This window comes from Acinonyx jubatus, chromosome A1, assembly GCF_027475565.1.
Source record: "Acinonyx jubatus isolate Ajub_Pintada_27869175 chromosome A1, VMU_Ajub_asm_v1.0, whole genome shotgun sequence".
In the NCBI taxonomy this organism is placed as follows: Eukaryota; Metazoa; Chordata; class Mammalia; order Carnivora; family Felidae; genus Acinonyx; species Acinonyx jubatus.
Genome location: NC_069380.1, coordinates 69,088,051 through 69,110,939, shown reverse-complemented (window position 1 = coordinate 69,110,939; position 22,889 = coordinate 69,088,051). Strand labels below are relative to the sequence as shown.

Below are 22,889 nucleotides of genomic sequence, written 5' to 3'. Positions count from 1 at the left end.
GATTTTTAATGTTCTTGAGGCTGAAAATGAGTATCTTTCATGGAAAGGACTCTTTCTGTGTCTTGTATCTCTCCCTTGATGAGATCACGGAGCCTGGGCAGTTCAATGGGGTTTACATTTCTAGATGTCAGAGATGGTCAGAAAGCCTCAGGCATTTGCCTCCCTGGAGGTGTGGTGGCTGAGGCAGCACAGGGGGGAGCGGTGCTATGAAGTTCTCATACAAAGGGAAGTGGAGACACTGGGGAAGCATTTCCGGTTCTAGAACTCTGACATTCCATCGTGCTTGTTGCAGGTGGGTCATGGGAAAGGTCCTGGGCTTGGAGCCAGGAGATCCAAGGGGCACCATCTGTGTGACCTTCAGTAGTTGATGTAACCCCTCTGAGCTGCAGTTTCCTCATCTGTGAAGTGGTGGTGATACATACAATTTGGGAGGAGGCTCAGTGAGATAAGGACACACATATGTTGCAGCCACTAAAATCCTCTTGTGTGTGAATGACACAACTTTGTATGATTCCCCACGACCACCATTTCATTCATGCTCTGAAGAGGCGCTATGTATTGAAACCCTTTAGTAACCCTGTGATGATGGTAGAGAACTTGTTACTTTTCCCATTTTCCATTGTAGATAGGGAGATTTAGTAACTTGCCCCAAGGCCACATAGCCAGTAAGCAGTGGAGCTAGGGTTTCTTGAAAATACTTTTTTGTTTGATGTTTATTTATTTATTTTGAGAGAGAGAGAAGGAGAATGTGTGTGTGTGCGTGCATGCATGTGCACAAGCAGGGGAGAGGCAGAGAGAGAGAGAGAGGGAGAGAGAGAATCCCAAGGAGGCCCCAATCTGTCAGCACAGAGCCCAACATGGGGCTTCATCTTACAAACCATTAGGTCATGATCTGAGCTGAAATCAAGAGTCACTTAACCCACTGAGCCACCCAGGTGTCCTGAAAACACTTTTTAATGTGAAATTCTCAAACATACACAAAAGCAAACCAGTAAAGGGTTTCTCAAACTAGGATGAGCATTAGAATCACCTGGGGGCTTTGTTAAACCCCAGATTGCTGGGCTCTACCCCCAAAATTTCTGGTTCAGGAAGTTTGGGGTGAATTTGCATTTCAAATGAGTTCCAGATATTGCTGAAGCTGCTGGTCTGGGACTCACCTTGAGAACCATTGGACAGAATGCACTCCCTTCTGCCTGGCACTCCCTCCACCAATGGATCCTAACTCTCCACACCTGCCTTTAGCAGGTCTCTGAACAGCCTTTCTGGTGATGAGGTCTACAGAAACTCTTCTGAGAACCAAATACGTGTTATGGATGTTCCATCCCTTGCTCCCAGTATCGTCAAATAAGTAGCTTAAAGTTGTTTTGAAATCTGACTGTATTGCGCCTTTAGAGCCTTTTAGCTTACTTACTTGACCTGTTCATTTCAGAGTTCCAAAAACAGCTTTTGTTGACATAAGCAAGTATTAAGAATTTCAAGCAAAATGCTAGAAAGGAGGGAAATTATTGGCCGGAAAAGACTCTGTAGTTCAGGTTTCCCATAGAATTATTTATACAATTACCCTGGTGCCTCTTTTTCTTTTTTTGCTTTCGTTATTGCTTTTAACTTGTGCAAAAATGGCAGGCAGAATTTGCCGGCTGAGACGGATGTGTGCGTGAGAGACACATGCTGAGCTCCCCCCGCCGGCTATCAGTCTCTCTTCTCTGTACACTCTTCTCTGCCACGCTTAGCCCATGCCCCATGTCAGGGTAGAATCTTCTCTGCCTCTCTTAGCCCATGCCCCACGTCAGGGTAGAAAGCCCTAGGTACTGTCTTTGCAAGGATGAGATCCCAATGCCACTTGCTCTCCTCCTGGGTGCCTGGCGGGCACTGAGCAGAGGAGTCCCCGCCATCCCTGTTTGGCCCATCCTTCATTAGCATTCTCCGCACACCCCCACTGAGCACAGCTGACTGAGTGCAGACAGCTCTGTGGGTCTTCATTAATTGCTATTATCTTTATTACCTCAATTTGCATCATTATGTTTCTCTTATCCCATTTTCTAGATGTTACTGATTTGACAGTTTGCACTGTCTTTTAATTCTGTTTATTTTAGTAATAGGATGATAATTTTTGGAAAACCACAGTTATTTATAAACCTGACAAATACAAAAGCCAGACTCTTCCTTCCATCAGACTGATGTTGAGTGTCCAAGTTTTGCTAATGCTGACATGCCTAATTAAATGAAATCTTCATTCAGCGACAATGTCTCTCATTTGAGTGCTTTTTTTAGTGCCGTGTGAAAAGGGAACTCAACATCTTATCAGTGTTTATAATATAAAAAAAACTGTATTCACAAGTGTGTCATTCTTGCTGTAATTCTGCTCTCAGGATTACACCACACTTAAGCGTGAGAAATATATTTAGATGTCTGCGACTTTGGTGTCCGTGATGCATTCTTCTAAACATTTGCCAGTTAATTAACTGTGTGGGAATGCTCAGGTTTGAGCTTGCTTCTCAGTCCGAGCTTAGATAAGGTTCTCTTTCTCCTCCAGTTTTTTATATCGTGTGCTTGTGCATGTTGTTAGTGAAAGTGCAAAAAATCAGAATGAAGAGGCCGAGGGGAAAAGCATGGACCAGGGATCAGGACCTGGGATCCAGACCCAGCCTCACCAGTAACTCCTCCTGGGCCCCAGGACAGTCACGGAACCCCCACGCTTCCGGGTGTCCCTATCTGTAAGACAAGAGGGCTAGACCAGATATTCTCAGGTTCTGATGTTTGCACATTGTGGTTCCAATGTTACCGAACCTCCTGCTCCTTTTAAACAAGCTTGTGCTTCTAAGCCGCTGCTGAGACCATTGTTCCTACACACACTGATGAACATGTATTACTGAAGGGGAATGCGATGATATTTGGATTGTCATGATCTCCTCTAAGTTTATATGTCCTGGGTTGAGGGAAGGAAGAGCATGTCTATGACAACACAATGGGAGGTCGCTTTCCAGGGCTGGAGGATGGTAGGGGACCTAGTGCTGTGCCCGCTCAGCCCCCTTCCTCGTGCACCAGTTTCCTTTCTTAGGGCCCTTCTCCTTGTGGCCCACCTGCCACTGTGGCCTCCTCTTCCAGTGCAGGCTGCAGTTCAGGGACACGTGGGCACCCCAGGCGAGCCAATCACTGGTTTGGCCTCAAACAGACGCTATTCAAATTGTGTACTATTTTAGGGAGACTGAGGGCCGCTCGGGGCAGATGTGGGGCAGGGACTGCTGCACAGGGCTGTTCCGCTGTGACTCCAGCATTGGCCACCTAGTCAGAGAAACCAGGCTTCTACAGTTAAGCATCCAAGGTTTCTCAGCCTCGTCCGTTGCAGAGTCCCAGTGCTCACTTCTGGGTACCTTATTCGTGTGCTCTGGGCAGCCACACAGAGTACCCTTTCAGAAAGGAGTTCTCATAAATGTAGGATTTCCAGTGATGGTGTAGCACCCCTAGGGACTGGTGCCCCAGGCCCTCGACCTGCCACCCTGCCCCTTTGTGCACCTGTGCCCCAGGTATCCTGAATTGCTTGCTGCTTCCAGAACTCACCGTGTTCAGAGGAGGATTTATCCTGCAGCTAAGAAAGCTTCAGTTTCAAGATCCCTTCCAAGGCCCTGGGAGGGCCTCCTGCAACTTTATATTCATAATTTTGTATTTTTTTCAACCCCTTCCTCCCCCAAATATGCAAATTTCAGGCCCCACAAAATGTGGTTCTATTCGGGAGCATTGGTGTCTTCATTTTCTCTCCAAGGAATCCCCAGTCCACCCTGAATCCTGGCTGACTTGTTCTTCTCCTAGACTTGACTCTAATAGCCTCCTCTAAGAAGCACCCCACATTGTCAGGTTCCTTCACTCAACCAACACGTGTTTATTGGGTGCCTACCCCATGCCAGGTCCTGTTCTAGGCGTTGGGGAGAGCAGTAAATAAAATGGAAATCTTTGCCTCTGTGGAGCTTATACTGTAACTAGGGGGGAGCAGGTTCATTCTAGGTGGTCAGACGCCTTTCCTAGGTTCCCATTGCTGTCCGTCATTCTGCTCCCGTCGTTCACATGTCTGTCTCCCCTCTGGACTGTGAGCTCTCTGGGGTGGGGGCCATGTGCCCGCTATCTTGGTGTCCTGAAGACCCGGGCACAGTGCATCTGGACAGGCTCAGTATAAGTCTGTGGAGAGAAGGAACATATAACCGCTAACAATATTTGCATGGGAGGAAGGGAGGCAGCTGCTAATTTCCTGTGCCCACCCCTAATTATAGGATAATGAGGATTCTTCCTTCAAATTTAACCAGTTTGTGCAGTTCCTGGCAGGAGTAGGTATGTAGTGAGAGTCGTGTGCAGGACAGGAGTGCAAGAGGTCTCGCTGGGCCACACTGGTTAACTTCTGGCTTCAGAAGCCCCTTCTGTTTTATTGCAAGCTGCACTGTCCTCCCCCCTTCCCCCACCCCCCAGCAACAGTGCCGGGGGCCTATTGGCAATGTTGAGAAGTGCACCATTTTGAAAATGGACTAAAAGTTCCGTGAAGAATTTTTATCTCAGCCTATCAAGCAGCTTTTATAGCCATGCAGATAAATCAAGGAAGTTTTAAATTCTTTATAAGCAGAAACAATGAATTTCTCATTTCTTAAAATAGAATGCTCCAAGAGTTGCTCCAAGAGTTGTTTCCTTAGTTTGCTATTTCAAGAAGTGGTATTCGGGGTTTCAGCCTGTGTTAACATTTAATTACCAGAGACTCAAAGTCAAGAAATGACTAGAAAGTTTGCAGGAAGCTGTCATGGCAGAGAGAAAAGCAATGAAATCAGTAAGCCTTCCTGCTTAGCTCTTCCCATGGTTTTCGAGGCTTCATACATGTTTGGCTAAAACTGAACTCATTTGTAGGCCTATGCTCTCCAGTTATGTGGATTCCAGAGGAATCTCATTTTCCTGGCACTGGGAAGATTCCCCAGCTTCTGTTTGCCTGCAGATCTGGAATTTCAATTTGCATGGATATTGGGCAGCCAGACCCATGGCAACAAATGCTAGAGGAGGAAGGAGTGAGGTGGGAGAGCCTTGAAGGGGAGGTTAATGGGGAGGGCGCTGAGGGTCATGCCTTTTGGCACCTGTGACAGCCACGTGATCACTGGGGGGTTCATCATGCTGTCCCAGCTTCAACCAGTAGAGGGGACTGATGGGGCCTTGGTGTCAGGGGCTAACCTGTGCCCAGGTTGTTCCTTATGGTGCAGCCCATTCTTCCCACCGTCCTGCTCACATGGCCCTGACCTCAGGTCTTGCCTGCAGATCTCCTGCAAGGAAGCCAAGATATATGAAGGGTTTTTTGGCAAGGAAGCCAAGGTTTTGATTCATGTTATGAAAATGTCTGTGGGCCCTGGGCCTCCCAGACTCCCCAGTAGGGTCGGCCTCCATTTTTCTCCCCTGAAGTGCCACATAACTGCCTGCCCCTCTCGCCTCCTCTGGGACCTTCAGTCCCACTGTTCTTGTGGGGCTGCCCTGGTGGCAGTGGGTCTGAATTGCTCCTGTATACACTCTGACCCCCCCAACTGTTGTTCTTCTCGGTCCTGCCTGACACAGACTTCATCAATACTCAGTTCAGTTTTTAATGTAAGCATCTATTTATGTTTATTTTGGGCCCAGTCCCTGAATTCCAGTGTCATCTCTATTATTATACAGTTTCCTCTGTTGGGCCTTTTGTTTTTCTTTCTTTGTGAATGTCCCTGCCATTGTTGTCTGTTTTATTTCATATGTTCTTGGAGAGGACAGGAAAGTTTTTGTAAACAGATTGGTAAAACTGAATGTACGTGGAACATTCACCACTGTCCTTTTTTTTTTTTTATCACTGTCATGTAAGCAACACATTTAATAATAATGAAGTTGATGATAATGGCAGTACTAACAACAGCTACGTTTATCATGTGCTTACAGTTTGCCAGGCTCTTTCAATCATTTCACCTGCATGCACTCAGTGGAGTCCGATAATGGCCCCACACAACCACACAGCTCAGCTTTCTAACCACTGTGTGGTACTTTCTTCGATTTGATCCACATCTGTGTGCTATCTTTGGCCCTATCAGAGCAGATCCAAGTTTTGTGAGTAATGAAGCTTAGAATATGGAGGGCCTTGGGGCTCCTGGGTGCCTCCGTCAGTTGAGTGTCGGACTCCTGGTTTCAGCTCAGGTCATAATCTCGTGGTTCGTGGGTTCGAGCCCTGCGTCAGGCTCTGTGCTGACAGTGTGGTGCCTGCTTGGGATTTCTCTCTCCCTCTCTCTTTCTGTGCCTCCCTGGCTTGCTCGCTCCCTCCCTTTCTCTTTCTCTCAAAATAAATAAATAAACATTAAAAAAATTAAAAAAAAAAGAATATGGGGGCCTTGTCTAAACAAAGAATTCAAAATTATAAATACAAAATGAGGACTGGAAGTTAATATTCCTTAAGAATGTGAAAAGTAATTACAAATTACAAATTTCAGAAAGCTAACTGAAATGATAAACACGAGAAATACAGGAGAACGACACCTTTTTATCAACAAATTTCCTCAGTAATACTTTCTTCCCTATGTTTTTTTGCTTTCATGCTGTTATCACCTCTTCATATGTTCATGGTTTGGTTTTATCACTCTGTATTGCACAGATAGATCATTTAGTCTTTCCTATAGCATTAGTCAACATTTGTGTTTAACTAATTATAGTTTAGGGATGTTTCTTCTAGCTTTCCAACCTTTGGCAATGTCATATAAATTTTTAGGATTGAAAAAAAAAACCCTCTGTTTGGTTTTTTTTCATATATGAGCTGAATAATATGGGGGCATTCTTGACGACTAACCTCAGATTATCTTCCAAGTAGTTCTGGGGCCAAACTCCTTGAGATATACCTATATTGCAACGCGGCCCCTCCTGCTGCACCTGTGTGTCATGAATCATGACATTGGGTGGACCTACACAGTGGGCAGGATCCTGTGGGTTTTCCTAGTAAGCCAAGATGCCGGGTGACAACTGAACTTTACACAGCTATGGGGCCTGAAGAGGGGTCTGTGCAAGCGAGGGGCGCTAAGCTTTGTTAGCGCACAGTCCGTCTGTATGTCTCTGGGTGCTGGGCTAGATGCCAAAGGGTGCAGAGGTAAGGAGACCCAGCTGTCCCAAGGCACTAATAGTCAAGGAGGTAAGCTGTTCATAGGTTATTTCAGTCCCAGGCTGAATGAACCACACTCTAGGACTGCTACTCACTAGGCATGCCGCTGTCCGAGCAGGGCAAGGCTACCTTTGATAGGTTGAGAGAGGTGAGCTCCAGGTACAGGGGCAAGTACCAAGTGCCCTGGGGCTAGAGCTACTGTGCTTTCACTCCTCTGGTGAATTTGCCTAGGTGAGATTTGTTTTTTTAGAGGAAGGATTCTGCTAGAATAGAACATTTGTCGACCGCAGCCTGCAGGGCTGTAGGCCTATGACAGGTGCAGAGGTGCGAGCGAGTGACAGGAGCAGTCTTGTGTCAGAAGCAGAGCCACATCGCGTCTGTCCTGGGCCTGGGGGTTAGAGACCCGGCCGGACCCCGCACCGCTGCCTCGATAGGAGAGCTGTGTTGTCGGTTAAGGAGTTCGGGTCTTTGCGCCATCCATGACCATTGGTTGATTCAGGTAATCTGGGCCCAGGATCTTGCTTTTTGACAGTGGAAAATCAACAACTTGGCTCTTGTAGCTATGTCACTGGGGGAAGGATTAAACTTAGAGTGTGTTGACGGCTTTTGAAGCCAGGGCCGTGTATGTGCCAGGTCTACATGAAGCCTCTTTCTGCTAACCCGGGAGTGGGGTAGTGGCAGTCTGGTAATTGGTTAATTTCATTTTGCTGTCAGTGTGACGTTCCTGTGACCAGTCATGCTGCAGCCCAGTCAGTTTCCTACCCTAGTGGGCTGTCCCCCACTCATGTGACCACTTGGAAAAGCTTAGTGGAGCTAAAGAACAGTGAACAGCTGTAAGCACTGAGTCATCAGTTTAAAGAAGAGTAGAAAATAGTCAGTTATGCTCTAAGTAGACACAGAGGTGTGACTTCCCACAGGCCCACCACAAGTCGCCAATCCTCTCTCCTGTCTTTTCTGTTTGTATCTTCTTCTGCTTCTGTCTTTATCCTTCTCCTTTATTTTCTCCACTCTGTGTCTCCTGCCTGCCTCACCTTTTGTTTCTTCCTCCCCCAACCCCTCCTTGTCTCTTTTCCTGTCCCCTCACCATTCTCCATTCTCACCCTTACTCCTCCTGAGGACCGCGTGTAGAAGGGAGGCATGGTGCCAATTGTTTGTATTTGAAGCAAGAGCTTCTGCCCCGTTCTAAGGTAACAAATGAGTCACTCTCAGTTGACCCCTTTTCCTTGGGGTCAGTGGTTCTGTCCTGGAAAGAGCTCCCTGCAGCTGCTGAAGTCAGCTGCCCAGTCAGGCCTCTAGGAGTCATCTCAAAGCAGTGTACGGGTCTGTACGTGTTTCACATCTTCACAGTCCTTGAGACCAGAGAAGACATGTCCTTCCTCCATGACATTTCCCTTATTGTTGAAATCAACCCCGTGGGCTTTCCTGTTACCTGTATCATCATTCTTTAAGAGAAGCATTGTCTTAGAAACTCTCCACACATCTACTGTGGTTGAGCATTGATGGGCACAGACCACTAATAGGGCAGTGTGGAGAAGAAATAGTTCAGTGTGACAGAGACTGTGTTCTAATCCAGCCTGAGAGTTACCTGGCACATTTCCGGCAATTAACGTGTGATCCTCAGTTTGCAACCTAAGTAAAATGGAATATCTTTTCCATGCCTACCTTACAGTGGCACAAAGATACGTTAAAAAATAAGCTGAAGTGTATTGGGGCGCCTGGGTGGCTCCGTTGGTTAAGCGTCCAGCTTCAGCTCAGGTCATGATCTCGCCATCTGTGGGCCCGAGCCCCGTGTCGGGCCCTGTGCTGACAGCTTGGAGCCTGGAGCCTGCTTCAGATTCTGTGTCTCCCTCTCTCTCTGCCCCTCCCCCACCGACATTCTGTTCCTCAAAAATGAATAAACATTAAAAAAAAAAAAAAGATAAACTGAGGTGTATTAAACATTTATAGAATTTGGACAAAAATCATTTTGAATTGGGTGACACCAAAACAGATGTCGTCAGGCATTGTTAGGAGCTTGGAGAGACTCATGTAGAAAAAATGTGCGGAAGCAAAGAGAGGAAATTATTTGATTGGCTATAGCCTAAAGCCTAGTTGGCTGTCTCTGATTGGTTGTCTTTAGCATTTTGATTTTGTAACCTTGAGACATTCACAGGCTTAGAATGTGGCTTGCTTACATAGGCCACCAGGGCGGTGCAGCTACCTCAGTCACAGGACCACCTTATTTAATTAATTTCACAGTGGATTAAGTGTGATCATCTGTGTGAAAACACAGTCCAAGTTACACAGTGACACACAAAAGCAAGGTAATTGTGACAGCTAAAACATTACACTGATTCATTACATACTTCCAAGAGACGGACAGAGGAACACAGTACTCCACCTGATTAACAAAAGTGTATCATAAACAGGCAAAACTGACCTATGAGTATTTTTATGGTTTTATTTATTAAGCCTTTAAAACAGTCTAAGGTTAGTCAAATTTGTGGGAAATAATCATTAAGCACATTTAAGAACATGTAAACCTGTTGTGTGTATCAGCCCAGAGACAGGCAACACGATGAGTTAGTTGCAAGTGAAAAATTAATATGAAGAATTATTAAATTGGGAAAAGGGGACTGACTGCTAAGAGGTAAAGGTAACTCTAAAGCGTAAATCAGCAGACGATGGCTGGTGGGCCAGATCTGGCTGTTTCTCTGTAGTTTTGACGCCACTGTGCCCATTTGTTTAGTTATTATCTTTGGCTACTTTTTGCGCTACAGAATCAGAGTTTAGTTGTTGTGACACCCTAAAGCTGACGAAGCCTAAAGTAATCACTCTCTGGCTCTTTATGGAAAAAGTTCACCAACCCCTGCTCTAAGAACACAAGAATAGTCTATCCAGGGAGCAGTGCCATGGGAGCAAGGCAAAAACCTCCAAAACATAGGCTAAGAAAAACCCCTTTCTCAGCAGGTCCCTCCAGCACGCTGTCTGACAAGGGCTCACATTGTGGCACTATTTTCTGACAAGCACACCGACCTTGCCTTGTGGCCTGGAGGGAGTGCACTTCTGGCATGTTGGAAGGGGCGGGAAGGGAACACATCCACTAGTGCCTTTGGAGGGCCCCAGGGCTGGCGTAGAGGACCAAGTCACCCCCTCTGAGCATACCGGGTCACATTCATGCACTGGACACCATGTGGGGTGGGGAGAATGCAGAGTCTTTCCCATCCTGCAGTATCTTTCCATCGGACCTCTTTGTAATGGAGGCGTAGCTGTCAGAATCCAGAACTCTAGTCACTGTATCAAGCTATAAGCATCTTTGTTTTTTATGTTTATTCATTTTTGAGAGAGAGAGCATGAGTGGGGCAGAGAGGGGAACAGAGGATCCCAAGTGGGCTCTGAGCTGACAGCAGCAAGCTTGACGTGGACTCAGACTCACAAACCGTGAGATCGTGACCTGAGCCGAAGTCAAGAGTCGGATGTTTAACCTATTGAGCCACCCAGATACCCAGAGCATCTTTGGGTTTTATTTGGAATGTAGTCCTGGTTCCCAAGGAAAATGTTAACTAATCGTGACACTTATCCATTCTGCCAAGAAGCACTTACAAACTGATTGCTTTGTACAGTGCAACAAACTAAAATAAAGGAGGATATTATTTAAATTGAATTAAAAATATTTCAGATGGGGCGCCTGGGTGGCTCCGTCGGTTTAGCATCTGACTCTTGATTTTGGCTCAGGTCATGATCTCATGGTTCGTGGGATTGAGCCCTACATTGGGCTCTGCACTGACAGCTTGGAGCCTGCTTGGGACTCTCTCTGTCCCTCTCTCCCTGCCCCTCCCCCGCTCACATGTGCACGCTCTCTCTCCAAATAAACAGTTAAAAAAACATTTTGGAGAGTATTTTTATTATTTTCAGTTCTTTCTTTGAAAATAGTTTGTGTCAATCTCTCTTTTTTTGAACCATTTTTTGACTGTAGAAATAGTTTAACATTTTGAGTATCCTATAGGAAGAAATTATCTACACTTCCATTATGATAGCTTTAATTTTTGTGTATATTTTTTGTCTCTGCCCATAAATGTATATTTTGCTTAATTATAATAACCATGTCCTTGTTTGGTCATTGCATTTTTTTTTTAGCATGTCAGAACATCTTTGCAGCATCCACCTAAATCAAGTAATTGAGGTTAAATATGAACATTTATATGTATGTTAGGTAGAGTAAGCTTGCTGCCTCTTGAAACAACTCTAGAATCACGGTGGCTTAACACAGTAGGTGCTTTAGTTCTTGCTCACAAGGTATTTCAGCACCTGTTTTAAGCAGGCAGCCTTCTGCTGGGTGATTCAGGATCCAGATTCCTTCTATCTTGGGGCTTTATCCTGTCCTCAGGCCTCCTGAGACCTGAGCTGGATCCGGTGGATCCTGATGGCAGAGGGGAGAAGGGAGGGAGGCTCTCTCAGTCACGTAGAGCAGCTGGGACGGAATATAATGGAGTGGGTGGTGTAAACAACGTATTTATTTATCACAGTTCTAGAGGCTGGGAAGTCTACAGTCAAGGCACAAGCAGACTTGGTGTCTGGGGAGAGAACCCACTTCTTGGTTCATAGACGGCTTTCCCCTCCCTGTGTTTTTATATGGCAGAAGGGAGTTCTGGGGTCTCTTAGAAGATTATTAATTGAAATTCATGAGGCCTCTACCATTATGACTTAATTGCCTCCCAAAGGTCCCATTTCCTAAAACCATCACATTGGGGATTCGGTTTCAACATATGAATTTTTGCTAAAGGACACACCATTCAGTCTCTAGCAGAGAGCTTTTATGGTCTAGGCTTGGCAGTGGCCAGACCCCTTCCCCTCACATGCCGTTGGCCAGAAGGCACAGGGCCACACCTAACCATGGGGAGGCCTGGAAATGTAGTTCAGTTGTACTAGAAGGAAGGGAGACCGATTTGGGGAACATATAGCACCCTCAGTCGCAATTCCCAATGTGATGCCACATACCAGATGTCCTTAATACATTTCCTATGTATTTATTCTCATTTAAATATATATACCACGTGTTGAGATTATGCAAATGATTTTCATTAATAGTTTAAAAAAATAATGTTTAAGTAACTGTTGATATAATGGACTTAGTTACTTCTGAGAACATTGTGTGTGTGTGTGTGTGTGTGTGTGTGTGTGTGTGTGGGCGTGCACGTGCATGCATGCATGCCTGCTTTATCACTTGGCGTACTGTGATATACCTGAATATGTATCTATATCCCGGACCTAGCCCCATTAGTAGTGCCTTCCATGTAGGAAGTGATCAGTAAATACTGTGGCAAAGACTGGCAATCGATAGAGGAGATTTTTACTGAGAAGGCTAACTTTGGAAATGGTCACAAAAGGCCTATTCTTTCATTTCTTTACCCACCTGCTTATTGCCTCTTTCTTCTGCTCAGTGCATGGTATGGATGCTCATCCCTACCCACCGAGGGGGCACCCACAAGCCCTGGTTTAAGTGATGCCATCCTCCTGCCCCTACTTGCTTGGTTTGGGTCCAGCTCACGCTTTTATATATTTAGGTATTAGATAATAAGTGTATAGATACTTCAGGAGACAGGGATATTTTGATCCTCTGAGAAGAGTTCCATGGAGCCTTATGTGAAATAGTGAGCCCTGTGGATGCTTTAAACCCGGGCCAAGAAGGATGCCACTACGGACCTCTAGTCTTCACCATCAGACCACGGTTGGACCCCTAAGCAGGGCATTTATGGCAGAGTCTAAGGCTTGGAAAGGGACTGACCTAGGCAGGGGTGACCTAAGACACAACTGGAAGTTCCAGAAGACTTCGTAGCCTTCTCTGTGCTTCAGTAGCTGAATAAGCATGACTGTAGCTAGGATCCCAGAAAGTGTCTTCTGTTCCTTTGAAAGTAACTTTTATCTCTTGTTTCTGATTCTTCCTTGTAGGAAAATTAACATTGAAGCAGGGTTGGAAAGTACAAAAACATGTAAAAAGTTCTTTAATTTCAAGAAATTGCATTTGTCTATAAGAATGTTTCAGTTGCTTATGTTTTCACCTTTTAGGCAAAGCCGAAGCTGATTGAACCACTCGACTATGAAAATGTCATCGTCCAAAAGAAGACACAGATCCTGAACGATGGCTTAAGGGAGATGCTGCTCTTCCCTTATGATGACTTCCAGGTAGATACCTTTCAAATCGAGCCATGTGGTCAATGTTTAGACAGTTTTTTTTTATCTACTGATTTATTGTTTGGTTGTTTAATTTAGGATTTTTAAAAGATGAAGATATTATTTACGAGAGAAAAGTTATGTCATTATGTTTTTCCAGGCATTCCTTTATGGGTTGATTTTTTAAAATGGTGTTATTTTTGCATATATATATATATATATATATATATATATATATATGCAGATATGAATATGTATTACATATATTTACATATGCCTACAGCAGATGTAAAAAACAAATGTGTGTGTGTGTGATTGTGTGTTATATTTTGCATTCAAGTGCTATCTTCTGAGCTGATTTAATGGACACAAATGCCTCCTGTGTCTTACGAGCTTTGTTTGAAGAGAGGTTTAAGGTTTTTGCCAAGTGCCTTAGCCCTTAAGGAGGGGATTTGCTGGGGAGCAGTAGAGGATTTTGTCATGCATCCTTTTAGAATGGCACTTTGGGAAACTGCCATGAGAGTGCCTGTACTGTGTGTGGGCTCCCATAGAAGGGCTGGGGGTAGCCAGGAATGTCCTGAGGTCCTACCTCTCTGATGCGGTGCAGTTCTTGGATCCCGGCAGCTGCCAGCAGAGGACCTGGCATGGCTCCTTCCATGAGCTGCTCTCTAGATTGTTGCTTTAAGTCTTTCAGATTGCGAATGGCCTGTGGCTGAGGGACCCACAAGAGCTTGGAGGATAGTGAGGCACGAGAATAGGGCCCCAATGGTGTTAGAGGCCTGGCAGCCTGGAGTCATCTCAGTCTGTTTGGAGGCCCTGGTTACTTCCCTTGCTGTCCTGGGACCTCATCTTGGTATTTCCCCCTTTTCTGCCCTGATGCTTCTCTACCCAGCGCTGTTACCACCCAAGCCCTGTCTTCTGCGACTTGAGCTGCCTTATTTATTTTAAAGCTTCATTGATTCTTTGTTGTTTAATTTAAAAAGTACTGCGTACTTGTAGAACAAAACAGAATAGGCACTATTGAAATACTTGACGATCAAAAGCTTCCTCCACCACTTTCTTTCTAATCCCATTCCCCAGAACATCACCCACCACACATAGTTCTGTGCCTACTGCATTGTCTTTAGAAACTTCCGTGTTAATAACAATTGTTAAATTATATTCCTTGAAGCTTTTTCTTCCACCAAATTTGAGAGACTCCAGTTTGTAAGAAAGGTGGGAATTCTCACAAATGTTTTTTTTCTTAACTTGTTACAGATACATGTGAAGAAAATGATTATTCTTTCATTCCTTCCTGAAAAACAAGGAAGGCCGTGGAAGTGGCATTGACCGTTAGCGTGATGCTGCTGCCAGAGTGTCCTCCAGTGATACATGGTTTCAAATCATGCCTAAAAATAGGATGCTTTGAAAACCTCCTCGGAGGAATAGACTATTCAGACAGCACAATTAGAAATGGAAACCTCAGAGTGATGTCTTTCGCCTGTGATCTTGGCAATAAATTTATTAGCATGAGAAGTTAAGTCAGATGATTACAAATTATACTTCATGTTGACATATTTTTCCTGTAGTGTGCTCTGAGGAAGCTGAAGGTTATCTCAAGTTTCTCTGAGCATGAAGTACATATTCTTCTTTGTATGAGTAACAAAGTTATCCCAAGTGTTTGCAACCTAGAATGCAAAATTGTGTTTGCCGCCTGAGATAAAATTATTTAAGAAGCAAACAAACCAAAGAAACAAGATACAGTTAATTTATCTTAAATACAGAGAGCAAACTGAGGGTTGCTGGAGGGGTGTTGGGTGGGGGGGGGGGATGGGTAGATGGGGATGGGCATAAAGGAGGGCACTTGTGATGAGCACTGGTGTTGTGCATAAGTGATGCACTAAATTCTACTCCTGAAACCAACATTACACTGTATATTAACTGACTTGGATTTAAATAAAATAAAAGATACAGTTAATTAGTATCATCTCTTACCCCAGTGACAAGGAACTTGTATGAGAAAAACTCCTTTGTCCCTTTTGCCTGTAGCTATTTCTCTGGAGACATGAGGCATAAATATTCTGGAAAAGGCAAAGAATTTACTGACACTTTACTGGCCAAGATTGAGTAAGCAAGTGTTATTTTCTTTTTGGGGGAAGTTTTTTCTGAATATTAAGATTAAGGAGCTTGAATTTCAGCTTTCATCCCTATCACAGTAATTATGATGGGCTCCATTTAAATTTGGATACTGTTATTTATTATCCTGGAGATTCCTATATTCTATTTAGGTAAGAACATTTACACTGTGCTTTCTTGCTAGATTGTCTTGGTGATATTAATAACTGTCTATTTAGCTGACTGAGCAGAATGTCTTAGAATGTCACAGATGCCCTCTGTCTGTCCCTCTATTTTTAGGTAGAATAGAGTAATACAAGGAATGATCCTTGTATTATTACAAGCAGAGGGAACAGTTGGATCAGGAGAAAGTATTTCATATGGAAAAAAAATAGCAAGTTGGTTAGGAAGTAGGTCAAATAGTGAACAAAATGCTGCTGGGGATTAATTTGCCATGCATGCTAGTTAAACAATATTAGTTAACTGTTAAAATAATAGAACTTTGTGCAAAATGATAATTTGTTAAAATATAAGTATGGATAGTGATGAAACATTCATACAGTTCTAGAGCAGGACACGTGTTGATATTCGTCAGCCTCTAAAGATACCTGTGTTCTCTGAACATGAGTCTTATGTGTATGTGTATATATATATATATATACACACACACAATACAATATATATATATGTATTGTTTTTTCTTAAATATACTTGCTGAAGGGTGGGAGAAAAGTGTTTAAAACAGACAAAATAACCTGAGAGACATGGAGTCAGTGTGGATTTTAAAAAGAAAAAATGGCAGTTCTCAGCCCTCAGAATATTTATGATGTCCAGTTTTACCTGCCAGGACCAGGGGCAGGAATGTGTGGCCACTACATCCCTCACTAGCTGGCTGAATTTCTTTTTTCAGAATCGGCCCTGTGCTTTACGGTCTGTTCTGTTCTGTGTCTGTCTTGGCTTCATGGTTCTCCTTGCCACCAATATCTTCTTTTCTTTTCCACCTTCTAGAACCTTCTCACCCCTCCCAGGCTGCTTCACATCCCATGTCCTCTGAAGCTGTTCAAGTCCACAGTGATTTTTTTCCCCATTTTCGTAATTCCTCTAATACTTACTCTCCATTATCAAGTTTCCTTGGTGAGAGTCTAGAACTTACTTTTCCTTGGGTAAGTTGTAGGTAAACTTGAAAAGTCAGTTGAAAAGACACAGGTGTAACCTTTATTGTTAGGATGTTTTAGATCAAGAAATGTAAGTTGAGTTTTGCCGAAGAAACGACCCATCTCCGCATAACTCCAAAGTAACGCCCAGGACTGCTCCTCTTCTTGTCAGATACATAGAACCCAGTGTGGCTTCGACCATTGGCTTTCAGTCATGATTCCCCATCAGCTGGAAGTCCTTTACCAGGTGATGCTGGTGGCAGTGACGTTCTTAACTGAATCTGCAGCTTGTTGAGAACTGCCTGTATCCTGGCTTGTTACACAGCTCGCTAATGTATGTGCAGTTATGTAAAGTGATAGGATATGGGAAAGGTAGTGATGAGTAAAAAAAAGGATGCTGGGAGGCAATTTATGGATACTGTTTACATTTCACAAAAATTAGTCTTTGGTGTTTGATGTAAACTAACAAGGGGTAGAATTTGTGTTGGTGAAATACAAAGAGCGTATCTTATTTCACTTCCAGAGAGGTATGCAAAAGAATTGAAAACAGAGACTTAGAGACACTTGAACACCCATGTTCCTGGCAGCATTAGTCCCAACAGCCAAGAGCTGGAAACAGCCCAAGTATCCATCTGTGGATGAATGGATAAACACACTGTGGTATATCCATATAATGGAATGTTATTCAGCCTTAAAAAGGAAGGAAATTCTGGGGCACCTGATTGGCTCAGTTAGGTAAGGTCCGACTTTGGCTCATGTCATGATCTCGCCATTGGTGAGTTTGAGCCCCGAGTTGGCCTCTGGGCTGACAGCTCAGAGCCTGGAGCCTGCTCCAGATTCTGTGTCTCCTTCTGTCTCTCTCTCTCTCTGTCTCTGTCTCTCTCTCTCTCTCTCTCTCTCCCCCTCCCCCACTCATGCTCTGTCTCATTCTCTCAAAATAAATAAACATTAAAAAATTTTTTTAAAAAGGAAGGAAATTCTGATGTGCTACAACATGGATGGACTTTGAGGACATTATGCTCAGGATGACAATCATATAGGACAAATATTGTATGATTCCACTTACACAAGGTACTTAGAATAGTCATGTTTGTAGAGACAAGAAGTAGAGTGGTGGTTGTCGGGGGCTGGGGGGAGGGGAACTCATTGTTTAATAGGTACAGAGTTTTTGGTTTTGCAGGATGAAAAGAGTTCTGTGGGTGGATGACGGGGACGGCTGCACCACAGTGAGAATGTTCTTAATGCTACTGAACTGGGCACTTAAAAACGGTTTAAATGGTAAATTTTATGTTATAGATAATTTATCACAGTTAAAAAAAAAAACAAAACCAGAGCGTGTGGTTGCAGGATTCCTGTGCTATGTGGATGTGGCATTGTTGTCATCCTTCAAGTTGTTTGAAGTCAGGGTGAGGAGTAATTTCTCGGGTGCTCTTCCTGCTGATACTTCATGGTTTAGTATCAATATCATACTCCCTAACAAGAGAATTTAAAAGGAAAGATAGGAGCACCAAGGAAAGGTGATTAATAATTGGCAATCCTAGAAATTTTCATTTTTGGAAATGTTTAGATACAGGAGAATCCTTGAGTGTTCTCAGCATTGTACAGAAAAATGTGGCTAATCCATTTCCCTTTAAATAACATCCTGATTTTTATTTGTCCTCTGTTTCTTTTCCTCTTCTACTTACATGAGACTGATAACGATCTACAAACCACTGGCCTGAAAAGGAAGCCAGGCCCCGTTACTTACAAAGGGCCTGGAAGTCACTGATCTCATTTCCCATCTGTCCTTTTGAAAAGAAAAAATTCTTTCCACAGTGTTTTGTCCTCACTTTTTATTATATGCTGCCAAAAAAATAATCTCAGTACTTTGTTTTGAGCTTTTTATTGAAAAATGTTCTTTTGACAAATTCCTCGAAATTTTTATCAGAGGGAATTCAGCAGCCGATAGTGTAACTTTCTGTGAACATTGTGGTTTCTGGGATATTAGTTCATGTCTAGGATTGAACCCACCTGAATAAAATCTGGATAAATAATATTTCTAAATTGACATTGGCCAGACCTTCAGGAGATGGGAATTTTAATTCTAGTTCAAGTGATGACTTCTACAGAAAACAGGGACAGATCATACTTTCATTATCAAATAGGTCTTAAAAGCTTATTTTTTGGCTGGAACCAACCAGTCGAGTTGAAGAGTATATTTGTTTAGCTTATAATTGAAAGTTCTCCTCCTCATGCAAAGGGCTCAGCCTTGTGAGACACTTAAGTTATAAATATAAGACAGGGTTCCTGCTTTCAAATTGCTCAAAACTTAGAAGAGATAATAACTGAATATTTGTAATAAGAAAAATGTGACCAGTATCATGAGAGAGGTGGGGTCCCATAGGAATTTATTCTAGGAGTATGAAGTTGGAGATAGTATGACATCCAGGTGCTGAGTCCTTGAAGTGGTTAGAAATGCGGAAGTTCAGCCTGAGAGAGAAGCAGGGTATTCCCTTGGCTCACCCATAGAAATGTGAGTCAGCAGCCCAGAGGCCAAGGGCATGGATCTTGGGGGTGCCTTCACTTAGGAAGGAGGGAGGCGGGAAGCAGGGACAGAAAGTAGGGGAAGAGCCAGGAAACTACAGGGTCCTGGAAGGCAGTGAGAAGAGTTGAAGAAGGCAGGCAGAAAAGGCAGACAGTCTCAAGTCCCTCCTAATGAGCTGGGGAGTTGATACCTAGGACATCTTTCCTGTGAAGATAGTCTCTGACCAGGGCTAACAAAGTGAGCAGGTGGGGTGCAGGGGTTAGTGTTAAATGGTAGTAGAGAGAAGGGATCATCATGGCGCAGAGGGATAATAAGAGGTTTTATCAGGATTGGGAAAACGAGAGAATGAGCTAAGAAGGGAAGTCCAGGAATGGGGAAGACATTGAAGATGCCAATGTCACAGGGATGTGCTTTGAAACAGGGCTCCCTGGGGGTTCTTGGGGATGGAATTAAGGGTCTTTAGGGGAAGAAGGAGAGAGTTCCATCTCTGAGCAGCAAGGAGAGGATTTGCTGTTGAGAAATTTAGAGGTGGGTTGGGCTGAAGGGCTAGTATCAGGCTGGCACAGGGGTGGTGCAGCTCAGTGGGGGAGGTGGGGCAGTAAGGAGGGTTTGGAAACCTGGGGAATAGGATGAAGGAGGGGGCGGTGACAGCAAGAGTAATGTGGTAATAAGAGTCATTGATTAGTTCTTCCACTGCTGTAACCATGGCCACAGCCCTCATCCTTTCTCGCCTTGGCTAACGCAAGAGTCTCCTATCAAGTCTTCCAGATCCTATCCTTGCCCCCTTCCAGTTTATCCTAAGAGAGTAGCAAGAGTAATTTAAAAAGTCAGTTTGGAAGGTAGGTCAGATGACATCACTCCTGTGTTCACAGTCCTTCTATGAAGACCTTACAATGGCCCGAAGGGCTACTGTGGTCTTATCTACCCATGACCTCCCTGACCATCTTCCCACTATTTCTGCTGCACCACCCTGGCCTCTGTGGGGGCTCTTTCTTCACTCTGGGCCGTCCCCTGCCTTAGGGCCCTTTCTCAGGCTTTCCCCTCTGCCAATGCACCCTTTACCCAGCTGTCTCTCACCTCCTGCAAGCCTTTTGCCAAATATCACCTTCTTAGTGAGGTCCTCAATGACTGCCCTACTCTCCCGCCCCCTTTGACATTCCTAGTCTTGTTTATGTTTAATCTTTTTTCTTACCACATTATTTATCCACTTCCAACATACTTACGTATTTATTCATGTGAGCTCTGTGGGAGCAGAGATCTGAGACTCGTGCACGGATGTTTCCCAAGCACCTGGAAACATGACATAGAACAGGAATTCAACACTTGAGTGGAATGAATGAGTGAGAGGGAGGGAGAGGATGAGAATATATGAATCACCAACCGAGAGTGGGCTCCTTCCACCTAAGATTTTGTTGAAAACAGCCTTTTAGGGAATGTCAGTGCGTGAGAACTAAGAAGAGAAAACAAGGTGGGAGTGTGGCAAGGTGGAGTGTGTGGGAGGTGGGGAATCACTGCAGGGCCCAAGAGTGAGGCATCTGAGGTCCTAAAATGGCTTCCCATGGACTCTTGGCCGGATGGGGAATCTTTAGAGGTGCGTGTTAGACTGAGAAAAGAAGGCAGTAGAGGACCTTATGGGTGAACGAGCAGAAATGCTTGGTGTGGGACAGCTGGAGGGATAGAAAGTGGCAGTTGGAGAAGGGGCACTTTGGTGTTTGAGATCACACAGGTGGGCATTTGGTAGTCAGCATGGGTCATGGCATGGGTGACCTTGGATAGCTCATGGGTAAGGTGAATCAACATGTAACAAAGCACTAAATCATTTGATAGAAATTTGGACAGTTTAAGAATAAACATATTCAGCCTAACTGCTGGGGCTATTAACTTACGTGATACATAAAGTCAAATAGAAATAAGAAGTAAAGGGCACCTGGGTGGCTCAGTCGGTTAAGCGTCCAACTTCATCAGGTCACAATCTCGAGGTTCGTGATTTCAAGCCCCAAGTCGGGCTCTGCGCAGACAGCTCAGAACCTGGAATCTGCTTCAGATTCTGTGTCTCCTTCTCTCTGCCTCTCTTGCACTTGCAGTTTGTCTGTCTGTCTCTCTCTCCAAAATAAATAAACATTAAAAAAATTAATTAAAAAAAAGAAATAAGAATTAAGTTATAGGTATAGGTCAAATGACTATTTTGAGTATTTAATCTAAGCTTGAGATGGATCCCTTGGCCCTTTGAAGATACATATTGTAACTTTTATTTCTTATTGGAAATGCAACAGGAAAAGAAAATGCTTTAGGAACATTTGGTTGTTATTATTACCTTGACTATCACATTTGTTCCTTGATTTGTTTAAAATCTTTCTCAGCACTCTTAAAAACTGAGAATAAACTGAGGGTTGATGGGGGTGGGAGGGAGGGGAGGGTGGGTGATGGGTATTGAGGAGGGCACCTTTTGGGATGAGCACTGGGTGTTGTATGGAAACCAATTTGACAATAAATTTCATATATTGAAAAATAAAATAAAATAAAATCTTGCTCAGCTAAACAAACTTAAAGGGATATCAGTCTTGGAACTGTGCCAATTCAGTATTATATCGGTGAAGGTGAAAATCACTTGTGAAAAATAGCTTCTCTACCAGATTCTCCATTCGCAACCATAGAGATATATTGAGGAACCATAATGAACTTTGATTTGTGCCATGCTTTCTAAATGAAGGTGGCAGCCTTGTAGGATAGGAGGCTGATCTGGCTGTGACCACTGCTGCTTCTCAGTGAGGTTCAGCTGATGTGACACCATGGTGGGTATCCCAGTCTTCCTCTCTGACCACGGGTATCCCTCTGGATCCCCACGCTCTTTTATGGGCAGAGCAGGCCCGTTTGTCCATCAGTGGAGGGTACATGCTGTGCTCTGTGGCATTTGATACTAGGACATGTGATGGACATGTTGTCCCGTGTTATAGTGGGGGGTGGGAACATTCATGCAGAACATAGTGTGACAGTGTCCCAGGTGCTGGGGAACTCTGGGAACTGTGGTACCTACTGAAAACCACTCACGTCAAAGCTTGCCAGATTGATTTCTGTATTTACAAAGCACGTTAGCTATTTTCTTCATTGTTCCTCAATACAGCCTGGCGAGGGAAGTAGCTTTTGTTCACTGAGGCACACACAATATGACACGATTTTTATTAAAAATACCGCACAGTGCTTAGGAAAGCTTTGATCAAATAGGGCGTGATGTTAACTACGTTAATAACTAGATGAAAGAGGATATACACACACACACACACACCTGCATAAGTGAATCTAAGATTTGATTCTCTTATGTAGAGGAAAAGATACCAGATAAATCTAGTAGTCCACCATTATGTGTGTGTATTCCCCACGTCAGATCACATTTCTTCCCTCCCTCCCTTCCTCAAATCTTCTTCTTTGCTTTTTTAAAAAGGATGTTTAGCTCACATTTTACATAGGCCAGAGAGAATGGTGAATGTCCCACAATTGGTAGAAATGGATAAGCACACACCAGACTTGTAAGCAATGAGGGGCAGGAGGGCAGTATTATCTATGTGGTTAATGTATTTGTCCTAGGTTATTAAACACAACTAACAGACACAGAGGAAGTTCTAAGCCCAGGCGATATCCTAAGACCATGTAAGCAGATGGAGATTTATTTATACTGTACCTCTAACATTCCCTGAGTATCATTCTTTGTCATAATTATCTTAACTGTAAAACTATCTTAAGGTAGCAGATCAGGGGAGTAGAAGGGAAGGAGACACAATATGATTGAGTACAAAACCAAAAGGTTCTTAAAGAGAAGATCTAGGTTTTTGGCGTCAGAATTACTAGA

At 43.9% G+C, this 22,889-nt stretch overlaps 1 protein-coding gene across 22 annotated transcripts in view; it reads left to right on the top strand.

Moving 5' to 3' along the window:
* Positions 1 to 22,889, top strand: part of DOCK9 (dedicator of cytokinesis 9) — a 289,683-nt gene that overhangs the window by 119,476 nt on the left and 147,318 nt on the right. For all 22 annotated transcript variants that reach the window (XM_053217409.1, XM_027065148.2, XM_053217390.1 and 19 more), the window contains exon 2: positions 13,169 to 13,285. In XM_053217409.1, coding sequence (XP_053073384.1) covers positions 13,256 to 13,285 — 30 coding nt within the window. In that variant the 5' untranslated portion in view covers positions 13,169 to 13,255. The remainder of the gene's footprint in view (positions 1 to 13,168; positions 13,286 to 22,889) is intronic.